Below are 12,500 nucleotides of genomic sequence, written 5' to 3' on the forward strand. Positions count from 1 at the left end.
GATAATCGGTTTATAATCAATAATCGGTATAGAATCGAATCGCTGACCTCTGAATCGGAATCAAATCGAATCTTGAGGTGCCAAGAGATTCCCACCCCTAACAGCTATGTTCACCCCTATGGCTTCACGGTGCTCTCTCTAATGGAACAGCGTTGGCCACCTATTTCAGCCCCATCGCTATGACAACAGGTTCAACTGACAGCGTGTCAGCCCCATCGCTATGACAACAGGTTCAACTGACAGCGTGTCAGCCCCATCGCTATGACAACAGGTTCAACTGACAGCGAGTACCTGCTTCTAATGAAAAAAAAGATAGTAGTAGATGTAGCCTAAGAGGTTTTATCAGCGCGACAACAGGATGACAGATCCAGCACAGAGCAAGCACCAGCGCCCCTGAAAAAGAGTACGTTCACCACCCATTAAGCTATTAATACCCACCGCCAGATGGGACACGGTTACGGTTTCAAACCCCTCTGACTGAATGTGTGTTTACGTAACGTGTTTGGGCGGAGAGTGGTTGATGAGTGAAACTAGTGGTAGTGTTTGGAGTGTGAGCGTAGAGTGGTTGATGAGTGAAACTAGTGGTAGTGTTTGGAGTGTGAGTGAGAGTGGTTGATGAGTGAAACTAGTGGTAGTGGACTTCTACTGAAGGAAAGGCAGATGGCTCCAGTGGGTTAGCGTTGAACGACATCAAGACAAAAAGTGTAGGATTAAAAAAGAAGAAGAAACAAACAATAACAACAACGATAGAATGACACTGCACTACATGAGCCCAGAGGATGTTAAGGGACAGACATGTCTCTCTCTCTCTCTCTAGCACAGTCACACACCCGCCCTACATGCCATGGTTGCCCCTATGCCACTCACTCACACACACACACACACACACACACACACACACACCCTACATGCCATGGTTGCCCCTATGCCTACCCAGAGAAGCCGTTTCCTAGAAGCTCACTGTCCGGAAAGTCCATGAAGACGGAGGGACACCTATGGAGAGAGGTGAGTTTTACAGCCTGCCGCACACACACACGCACACACACACACACACACACACACACACAAACGTACACCCATACTACACCCACCTTACACACACATACACACACACACACACACACACTTGTGCGCATCCACACAAGCATACCTGCACTCTATACAGTCACCTCAGCGACATTGGTGTGTACATACATATATGTACCCCACACACACACACACACAACACTTATTATAACACATCATACTTTTTATGTAGAGTGAGACATCGTCTTAAGCTTCACTGTCCTGGGCTCAACTGAACTGTTTTATTTTTGTTGAAAAATGTGGTAATTATAGAGATTTAAAAAAAAAAAAAAATGTTTTGGACATTTCCATTTCCGTGCTCAGCAGGGCTAAAAGGACCCTTACTTAAGTAGAGTTTCTCCTCATATCCTCTTTTTCAGGCCACAACAATCTTGGTTTGCTAACACGCAGCGCAACCTTGCTCAAAAAACTGTTGCATCAATCACTTTCCCTTTCCCTTGTCTATTTCTGTGGCTTTTTTCCCCTTCACCACTTCTTCATGTAAGCTTGTGAACAGAAATGGAGCTTGGGCTCATCACGAGTATGTTATGAGGCTAGGCAGGGGCCTTAAAGCATTAAGACGCTATACTGTACTCTCCATCACTAACTCTTCAAGACTCTTAAGAACCGCAACTGTAAAAACACACGGATGTACTGTATGTACATGTCTGCAAAGCTTTGGCAGAAAAAAGGTGGCGTAATAGCAGAGAGGAGCAGAGAGATGCAATTCACCCCCTACACACGCACACACGCACACACACACACACGCACACACGCACACACACACACACCATAATAGCATACTTACGGGGTAACGCAGATGAACTTGGTTTTGAGGTAAGGCTGAATGGCTGTGAAGAGGAAGGAAGAAAAGAAAAAACAGCAATTAGAAAGATCATGCTGACATGAACACCAATCGCCCACTTAAGCAGGAAATGACTGTATTTACAGTCTATTCAGAACTGACTGTCTCCCCGTAGCATCAAATTACACAATCGCCCTCTTGTTGTGTTCTCTCTTTATTTCACCATGACTCCCCCCAGGCCAATCAAACAGTTTCCCTGTATTCAACTTCAAAAGGCCTAAAATAACACGTGTTGACACACAGCTCTACGACAGACTTTATCCCACTAAAAAAAGACTGTGTATCCACTTGTTTAGTAGTGGTTGTGTGTCTTTCTTTCTCTCGTTCTCTCTCTGGACGAACAGCAGCGGAGGCTAATGGATGGACTGGCACGGTGTTGAGAAGAGGAAGAGGAAGATCAGCTGAAGAGAGTCGGGGGCTATGGATGCTGATCGCAACTGTTGGAGCCACTTATGAGGTCCTCCCAACTCTGCAAGAAACCTCGGAGTGGGTGGGTGAAGACTGAAGAGTCATGTTATGTTGTGAATGGGTGATGGCTCTATAAAACATATTCCCTCTGGATGTAAAACTAGCTTCATCAGGTTTTAAAATCGTTGGCGTGTTTGTTTGAGATTAAACGAGTTGAGGCAAAAACTTAATGACAGGGTCGGTATAATTTATTATTTCGTGAGGGGGGCAAGCACTGGAGATGGAGATTGCTGGCTGATGTCAGAAGGCAACTTCAAGTTATGTAAAAAAAAATTATACTTAATTTCTGAGTTTTTTTTAATGTGTTTTGTTTATTTATTTTGTCTGTTTTGTTTTGTTATGGTTTGTTTATTTATTGTTCTTCTGTATTCTGTAGCCTCAGTCAGGGCATTGCTGCAAAAGAGCCCTGTGCTCAGTCAATTCTCCCTGAATAAACAATGATGAAATGAATAAACAAGAATGGGAGCATTCAGAGAATGCAAACCTCCGCCTTCTGACCTTGACCTTTGACCCTGACATCTGAAAATATAATCAATTATTGCCATTATATTACCCAATCTCCCCACAAAGTTTGATGGAAATCGGTCCATGCGTTTCTGCGTAATCATGCTGACAAACAGACAAACAAACATACAGGGGCGAAAACATAACCTCCTTGGCGGAGGTAATGAGAAAAAAAAAAAAAAGTTTCCAGGGTGAATTGTTGTGAACGGCTATGGGACCAGACATGTTGTGTGTGTGTGTGTGTGTCGGACCAGACATGTTGTATTCTGAGAGTGGGCGCAGAGAGAGTTATGAATCAGAATTGTTATTTTTATGTACATCACATTATTGTTTTATACATGATATTAATGTGCTTGTAATATATTCTTTTGCATCCTAATCATGTGTGTCTCATTCTCAGAAGTAGCTTCAAGAAGGAAAGGTTGTCTGTGTCCTCCATGTCTAGCTGACAGGAGGTAGCTGTACTTTGTGTTCCTAAAGTTCCAGCCAGGTCAGAGTTCCAGAGTTCCACTGGTTCTCTTTGCATTCTGTTCCAAATACTCAGCGTTAAGGACACAGTAACTAGCGTAGCATGGTGAGCGCTCGGTCTCAGTGACTCGTCACGTATCATATGTGTGTAAGGCTGGCCTCACTGATTCACCTCCTCTCGTGTCAGCCTAGTGGGATACATAGACTACGACTGTTTCCTTGTTTAGGTAGAGATGTGTGTGAGTCTTCATGAGAAACCTTTCTTTTCTCCCTTCATTTGCATCAGTGGAAAAGAATAAAACCTTGTACAAAATTCTTTGACTGAGTTGTCAAAGAGGGGGGGGGGGGGGCTTTGTGGGCTTAATTCAACGAAACAAGTCATCTTTGTTGTAAATGTTCAGTATCGTCATGATGGTTGTAGTGCACCGTGGTTGCACGGTATGAAGTGTCACGTTGTTGGGTACCAGTACTTGCATGTGACGGTCTGAGGTCCGGCCGCACAAGGAATCGAACACCTTTTCCAAATGTTTAACTAAAATGATCCCTCCTTCTCTCTCAGACACTTACTGCATCCATCAGTCAGCTCTTGCTCGGGTTGGGCCTCCGGCCGGCAGTATTTGCCAAAGGCCTCTTCTTTAGGGATGTCTGGGAACAGGTAGACCAACGGTGACACCAGGATGTTGGTGGCATCCATGATCTTGTAGCCCATGATGATCTCGGCGAACGACATGCTGTTGAGCTGCTGCTTAGTGTACGGCTCCACAGACTGGATCTGAGTCTTACCTGCATCAAAACACACACATAAACACACAAACACACACATGTTCATAAATATCTATTATCCACAGACTGGATCTGAGTCTTACCTGCATCAAAACACACACATAAACACACAAACACACACATGTTCATAAATATCTATTATCCACAGACTGGATCTGAGTCTTACCTGCATCAAAACACACACATAAACACACAAACACACACATGTTCATAAATATCTATTATCCACAGACTGGATCTGAGTCTTACCTGCATCAAAACACACACATAAACACACAAACACACACATGTTCATAAATATCTATTATCCACAGACTGGATCTGAGTCTTACCTGCATCAAAACACACACATAAACACACAAACACACAAGTTCATAAATATCAATTATCCACAGACTGGATCTGAGTCTTACCTGCAGCAAGACACACACATAAACACACACATAAACACACAAAACACACATGTTCATAAATATCAATTATCCAACTGTCCAGCGCTACCACTTACTCTGCCCTACACACATGCATACATAAATATTCATAGATGACATAAATACATAGATGACATAAATATTCATAGATGATAACTTTACTCCCCAACTCCAGCTCTCTCTGTCCAAATCACACACACATATGTACACACACACACACACACACACACACACACACAAACACAGACAAACACTCACCACTGATGTCCTTCTCCACCCAGGTAAAGGTGATGCCTCCCTCCTTGCTACTCTCGCTGAAGCGCAGCAGGAAGGTACCGGGAGGCTTTGGGCTCAGGATGGCCCTCTCTCGCTCCTTACTGACGAAACCTATGATGTACCTGACACATGCACACACACAGGCACAGACACACACAGATACACACACACACACACACACACACACACACACACACGCGCACACACACGCGCACACACACACACAGGCACACGCACGTACGCACACACACACACACACACACAGGCACACAGGCACACGCACGCACACACACACAGGCACACATACAGGCACACACACGCACATACACACACACACACACACACACACACACGCGCACACACACGCGCACACACACACACACACAGGCACACGCACGTACGCACACACACACACACACACAGGCACACGCACGCACACACACACAGGCACACATACAGGCACACACACGCACATACACACACACACAGAAAAATAATGATTGACTCAGATCCCATATCTTTCACATGAGTCATTGCATACATCAATAGATGGGAGTCTGCCATCATGAACGTATAAGTTAAATATAGAGAGACATATATGGTAATGTACTGAGTCATGTAGTAATAACTGCATGTGTACTGTGAGCTGTACATAGATAGATAGATAGTATTTATATGGTAATGTACTGAGTCATGTAGTTATAACTGCATGTGTACTGTGAACTGTACATAGATAGATAGATAGTATTTATATGATAATGTACTGAGTCATGTAGTTATAACTGCATGTGTACTGTGGGCTGTATACACCACAGTGATCTCTCACCCCTCGTTCCAGAGTGCCAGGATGTACTTCTTGACCAGGTCGATGATGTTGTCCAGCCACACCCAGAAGGAGAAGCCTTTCCCTGCCATGTTCTCCTGAAACACCCAATAAACCACAGGAAGCGAACACAATCAGCAGAGACATCTAGAAGGTTCCTCCGGCGCCGGACGTGCTCTCAGAGCGGCGCAGTGGCCGTAGAACAGAACAGAACAGAACAAAACACTGCATGGTTGAGGGGAAACAGAAATAGAAGAGGCGGGGTTGCCATGGAGACGCACCTTGCAAAACTTGGCCCAGGTGATCTGACATCCGGAGTAATTCACACACGGACCTGACGAGAGGAGGACCAGGGAGAGAGAGAGGGGGAAGGGGGGTACTGTTATTAAAAAGCTGTATTTTGTGGTGCTTTCCTATATAAACAAGACACAGACACAGACACACAGAGGCAGAGTCAAAGACAAAGACAAAGACTAAGACACTGACACACACACACAGAAACAGAAACAGAGACACACACATACACACAGACACACAGACACACAGACACACACACAGAAACAGAGACACACACATACACACAGACACACAGACAGACACACAGACACAGACACAGACACACACACACACACACACACACACACGACACACACACCTAGCAGCTTCTCTGCGAGTGTGGTGAGCTGCTCGATGGTCAGGCCTCTCTTGGTGGTGGAGGAGAACTGCCAGCTCAGGACCTCGGCCACCTGGTCCCACGTGCCCACCGGGGGCTTGGTGAAGAAGTTCACGTTCTGGAAAGTAAAGTTCAAAGTTCAAAGTACTTTATTGTCATTGCCACAAAGACAACGAGGCAGAAGAGGCAGCAACAGACTTCTTCCACAGCTAAATAATAATAAATAACAATTTTATCCTAAAATAAATAATAATAAATAAAAATTAATAAATAGATTAATAAATATCATAAATTGGAGGAGAGACGGAGAGATGATGGACAGACAGGGGGGACAGACAGGGGGGACAGACGGAGAGGAGGGGGACAGACAGGGGGGACAGACAGGGGGGACAGACGGAGAGGAGGGGGACAGACAGGGGGGACGGACGGAGAGATGGACAGACAGGGGGGACGGACTGAGAGATGATGGACAGACAGGGTGGAACGGACGGAGAGGAGGGGCAGTGAGGGTGAAGTTAGAGAGGAAGCAGTACGTTAGTCTGTCCGTCTGTCTGTCTAACACATACCTGGGCATTGTACGGCCCGCGGGCCAAATACGGCCCTCCGGGTGATTCTGACCGGCCCGCGAAAGATTACATGATAAGTCTAATTTTTTTTTTTTTTTTTTTTTTTACAAAAAAATCATTTTCATTTTCAAACTGTTTTCTTAAGGACTTCGGAATACCATAGTCAGAAAATATCTCTGAACACAGCTGAAGTGTTGAAATTGAACTTGAAATTGAATAAGGTGCCAGATATCTAGAGACTTCCAGGCGAAAAACACCTGTTGGTTTGCCCAAACGGTAGATGCTGCGTGAGCTTTCTATTAATGTGTATGCATGGCAAGTTTGAGAGCGCCGAAGTTGCGTAGTGGCCGCAAGCGGTATTGCAGACAGACAGAGATTTCAAATTGGATATGAAGATGAAATCTGACACATAGTTTCAGCGTTAAACTAATAAAATAATTGCTGTCTGTGGTTCTATATGGGCTGTGGAAATAATTTAGAAAAATTATAGTTTGAGATGGATTGATAATTGATATAATTGAGAACCCCTGGTTAAATGTGTTCTTGGACACATCAATTTGAAAGCTGGACCAAAGTGTTTGATTTAATTCAATTACAACAAGGCCTAATACAAAGATAAGCTGTAAGTACAGTTTGGAGTCTGGACAGTCTTTTTTACTCAACGCCTCAATAGGTAGATCTTGCCTTCACCAAGGCAAAGGTTGGTGGTCTTAGGCCTAAAAAGTTTGGGGACCACTGATGTAGGCATATAAAGTCAAAAAGGCAACAAAACTGGGACAATTTTCTTTACACAGTTACACAGATCAGTGACTTGTTGTCTTGTTTATTTTGGCTACAAAGATGATGTGATGTCTTTAGAAAGCTAAGAAAATCCTTGTTTCAATAGTATATGAAACTCAAAATGCCCTTTGTTATTAATGTGAATGAAAATTAGTCAAATGTTACACATTTTGTTTATCATTTTGGAAATTCAATTTGAATAAATTATATTTTTGAAAGCTAACATCACATTTGAATTGCCAAATAATAACATACACTCTTACTCTTATTATGCATAATTGAGTTCGGCATTTTGGCCCGGCCCTCCAAAATATTTTCAGTTGCTCATTTGGCCCCCTGGGAAAAATAATTGCCCACCCCTGGTCTAACAGCATGTGTGTGTGTGCTTAGTGTTTAAAGATCGTATGGGTGTGTTTGCAGAACAAAGAACAAGGGCAACACCCTGAGATCTTTGGTGAAACTGATGTGATCTGGGTCACTCATTATTTATCTTTGCGTGTGCGTGTCTGTGTGTATGTGTGTGTGTGTGTGTGTGTGTGTGTATGTGCGTGTCTCTGTGTGTGTGTATCTGAGTGTGTGTGCGTGTGCGTCTGTGTATGTCTGTGTCTCTGTGTGTGTGTCTGTGCGTGTGTGTGTGTGTGTGTGTGTGTGTGTGTGCTCCTACTCACCTTTGGGTGGTTGGTCAGCATGTTGTACCACAGGATGGACGCCCAGGCGTTTGGCATCTGGCAGATGTTACTGATGACCACCACCGGCAGAGAATGAGTCTATGGGGAACACATGATCGTTAAGAAAGCTCTAATTACCTTTGAGAAAGTGTCTTTAATGAGACCATAACAAGCACTTCATAGGGTGGAGCTTTCCTGTGCAGAAAAACGTTCATTGTTTCATTGTTAGTCGTGGCATATTTACCTTCAGAATTGGCAACAACTTTTAAATAGCTAGTAGTGCTCGCACCGCGCAACCGCATAACATGTTGTTTTACGTGACACAATGACATAACATTGAAACACACAGATAAGGTCAATACATGGGTCTGTTTTGTGAAATTCTATAAAACACACTGCAGTTAACATACAGTGCAGTTACTAGTTGGGAAATTGCAGTAATGATTGCCTAGTTGCCTAGCGATACAGGAGACAGGATGTGCTCAGTGGGTACCCATGGCAATAAGCTCCCATTATGACCTCATTGGCATTCTGAGGCGAAAGCCAATCAGCAGGCTCGCTCTGGCCTAATGGATCATCAGTAGGTTAGCGTAGCTTAATGGGCAGCGCGTGTGCTCAGTGGAGAGAGCTCACTGAGGCTGACTCCATGTTCTTCAGCGCTTCTCATTAGCTCACATTAGCGCTGAAGCTAGTCTTGAGCGCTTCACATTAGCGCTGAAGCTAGTCTTGAGCAGCACGGCAGGACTACATGGAGAGCATTAATTACGGTACATGAAGTACCCCTTAGGCAGACGTTCAGATGTAATATCCTGGTCCAGGCACACAGGCTATTTATGAAAAGGCAGGGAGCTTCTTATGTGTAAGTGTGTGTCAGTGTGTGTCAGTGTGTCGGTGTGTGTGTGCGTCGGTGTGTGTTTGACAGAGGACACATTGTCAGAGAATGTGTGGGGAATATCTTATTGGGGTTAGTGGTCGTGTTTATGTAGGAAATTGGTGTTTGTGCGTTTAGTGACGACCGACCTCCAAGTCGATCTTGAGTCCTTGGTGGTAGACTTCCGTCTCAAAGGTGATCAGATGAAGCTCCTCTGTGACGATGAGAGAGGCCTGCACGTGAAACAAGGAGGAGGAGAGGTCAGATAGAGGTCATCTTGATATCATAAACTCATCAGTAGAAGGAGGAGAGCATCATGAACGGTCACACTCACGTCACTGTTGGTCCTCCCTCCATTACCACACCTCTGCTCTCGAAGAGTCTGAGAGAGAGCGAGAGAGAGAGAGAGAGAGACAAATTGTTAAAACTACTATTCCCATAAGGCATCGCTGAACATGTCTGTGGAGGAATGAGTAATGAAATTCCGAGAGAACGTTCTGGGCCAGGCTTGCTTATTAGCTTGGTAACTCCCTCTCTAGGACTACAACTCCCACTACGCACGTTGCCCATCTCCCACTCACCAGGTGTTTGAACTCTCTCTAGGACTACATCTCCCACTCACAAGGTGCTTGAACTCTGCTGAGAGGTTGCCATTGTTGGTAAAACTACTACTCCCATAAGGCAATGGGCCTCTCTAGGACTACATCTCCCACTCACCAGGTGTTTGAACTCCGCTGAGAGGCTGCCGTTGTTGGACTCCTCCATGTTCATCACCTTGGTGTTGGTGCCCAGGATGTTGAACTTACGCGACCTGGAAGTGAAGCACAGAAGCACAGAAATGAAGTTGGTGGAACGACCTGCCTAGCACTACCAGAGCAGGGGCGTCCCTCTCTACCTTCAAGAAGCTCTTGAAGACCCAACTCTTCAGAGAGCACCCCCCTACCTAACTGGCACCTTGGCTTAACTTGCACTTAAGCAGAGACAGTCCCGCACTTCTTTTTCTTTCTATGTCATTTTTCAATTTAAAAAAAAAAAAGTAGTATTTATTGTTACACCAGGTTTTATTGCTCTTAGCTTGAAGCATAGAAATAAGGCATTGAGAGAGGGAGAGACACACTCACTCACACACACACACACACACACACACACACACACACACACACACACAGATTCCCTCTCTAGTGCATCACACAAAAGGGACCACGCCACATTTGAAGCCTGTTGGACAGAGGAACACACCCTGTACTGACACACACACATAACACAAAACCATCAGCTTGTCCTCATGGAAAGCATTGGCAGGCACTGTGGCGCAACCAGTAGCCCCAACCACATTCGGGCTTGATGCCCATGGAGGACACGGGTTCGACTCCGGCCCGATGTCATTTCTCCAGTCCACTCCCCACCTCTTCTCCCTCTCATTTCCTGTCCCACTCTTAACTAATCTATCCATTAAAGACATAAAAGCCTAATAACAAATCTTTAAAAAAAAAAAGCATTTGCCCCTGTCCTCGGCGTTATCTGGAGACCACTTTAGCTGATCTGTGCAGTGGAGACGTGTGTGTGTGTGTGTGTGTGTGTGTGTGTGTGTGTGTTGTTGATGATCTGTGCAGTGGAGACGTGTGGTCAGAGAGCACAGATCAGGTCCAAGTAGGGCTCTGCTCTTGCACAATAAGTGCATTGCTAATGCAAGCAGGAAGAGAGTACAGGGAGGGCGAGAGAGTCATGGAAGAGAACGAGGACACAGTTCATTTCATTACACCTACATTATGACAAGAATCACATTTCATGACTTTTTTTTTTTTTACAAAACTCAATGAATTTCATGACTTTTCCACGTCTGTAAAAGGGGATTTTTTAAAAATTCCAAGATTTTGGAATGGGAACCCTGGGAGGAGGAGTGAGTAACGACAGGGGCAAGAGCCTGATGCTGTGATTAAGACACAGGGCTTCTAAAGTCAAGGAAGGATCCTTGACGGATCCATCGTTCCAATGTCTAGGATCCTTCAAATTCTACCAAGGACCGGGTTCTTCGTTCAGATCATTTTCAAGGATGCAGTTGGAGTAACCTCTGCAATTCTTAACGCACCACAATCTTTTGCGAAATATACCAGAGCCTTTTTTTTTTGATTTAGCCACAGTCACGGGGCCGAAAAGGATTGCTCAACTCAGGATGTGGTTTTCTTTTACATAACACAGCACGTGTCGTACACAGTAATAGACTCACCCTCGAATGGCATCTCCTGATTCCCTGCAAAAGAACAAAAAGCACAACGTTGTTATCTGCAGGTCCCTAACGATGACAAAATCATTTAAAAGCAACATGGCCTTGACAGGCATTCTGTCTGAACTCACTTGTCAATGCAGACTTTGATTTTCAGCTGGTAGTTGAGCTCAGGGAATTTTACCAGTAATCTGAAAGAGAGCTTCCCAAAATCAGAAAACTGTGTGTGTGTGGTGTGTGTGGTGTGTGTGTGGTGTGTTTGTGTGTGGTTTTTTCTTACCTGACTTTGTTGGTGAACTGGACGCCTGTTTTGATGACCAGTGGTCTGTCGGGGTGCATAGGCATGCAGGGCTGCCTCTCAACCACAAACGCACTGCACAACACACACACACACACACACACACACACACACACACACACACACACACACACACACACACACACACACACACACACACACACACACACACACACACACACACACACACACACACACACACACACACACACACACACACACAGTAAGCATTTTATGGTTTTCAATTGGTTTAGTGTGACTTTCTGTGTGCATAGCAGAGTTAGTGTGAGTGTGTGAGTGTGTGTGTGTGTGTTGTTGACCTCTTCATGAGGTTCCTGAAGAGGTCGACGATCTTCTCCTCCAGAGCAGGGCGGTGCTGGATGATGGGGTCTCCTTTGTAAGACACCTTCTGCTGCAGCTCCTCCAGCTTACGGATCTGCTGCCTGATCTGAAGCTGAGACTCAGCCAGAGACGTGAACCTGAGAGAGAGAGAGAGAGGGAGAGAGGAGAGAGGAGAGAGAGGGAGAGAGAGAGAGAGAGAAAGAGAGAGAGAGAAAGAGAGAGGGAGAGAGAGAAGGAGAGAGAGAGAAGGAGAGAGAGAAAGAAAGAAAGAAATAGAGAGGGAGAGAGAGAAGGAGAGAGAGAGAGAAGGAGAAAGTGTGAGAGAAAAAGAGGGGGAGAGAGAGAGGGAGAGATAGAGAAGTAGAGAGGAAGAGTGAGAGGGAGAGAGAGAAAGA

General features: G+C 45.0%; 1 protein-coding gene across 1 annotated transcript in view; it reads right to left on the reverse strand.

Moving 5' to 3' along the window:
- The window catches only part of stat3 (signal transducer and activator of transcription 3 (acute-phase response factor)), a 31,595-nt gene that overhangs the window by 4,631 nt on the left and 14,464 nt on the right, over window positions 1–12,500 (reverse strand). The window contains exons 8-22 of the mRNA XM_080856066.1: window positions 12,084–12,242; window positions 11,746–11,838; window positions 11,597–11,656; window positions 11,469–11,492; window positions 9,959–10,052; window positions 9,576–9,623; window positions 9,391–9,474; window positions 8,371–8,469; window positions 6,339–6,474; window positions 5,965–6,017; window positions 5,687–5,781; window positions 4,843–4,982; window positions 3,938–4,153; window positions 1,874–1,916; window positions 934–993 (exon numbers count right to left, since the gene is read on the reverse strand). Coding sequence (XP_080712192.1) covers window positions 934–993; window positions 1,874–1,916; window positions 3,938–4,153; window positions 4,843–4,982; window positions 5,687–5,781; window positions 5,965–6,017; window positions 6,339–6,474; window positions 8,371–8,469; window positions 9,391–9,474; window positions 9,576–9,623; window positions 9,959–10,052; window positions 11,469–11,492; window positions 11,597–11,656; window positions 11,746–11,838; window positions 12,084–12,242 — 1,404 coding nt within the window. The remainder of the gene's footprint in view (window positions 1–933; window positions 994–1,873; window positions 1,917–3,937; window positions 4,154–4,842; window positions 4,983–5,686; window positions 5,782–5,964; window positions 6,018–6,338; window positions 6,475–8,370; window positions 8,470–9,390; window positions 9,475–9,575; window positions 9,624–9,958; window positions 10,053–11,468; window positions 11,493–11,596; window positions 11,657–11,745; window positions 11,839–12,083; window positions 12,243–12,500) is intronic.

This window comes from Sprattus sprattus (assembly GCF_963457725.1).
Source record: "Sprattus sprattus genome assembly, chromosome: 18".
In the NCBI taxonomy this organism is placed as follows: domain Eukaryota; kingdom Metazoa; phylum Chordata; class Actinopteri; order Clupeiformes; family Clupeidae; genus Sprattus; species Sprattus sprattus.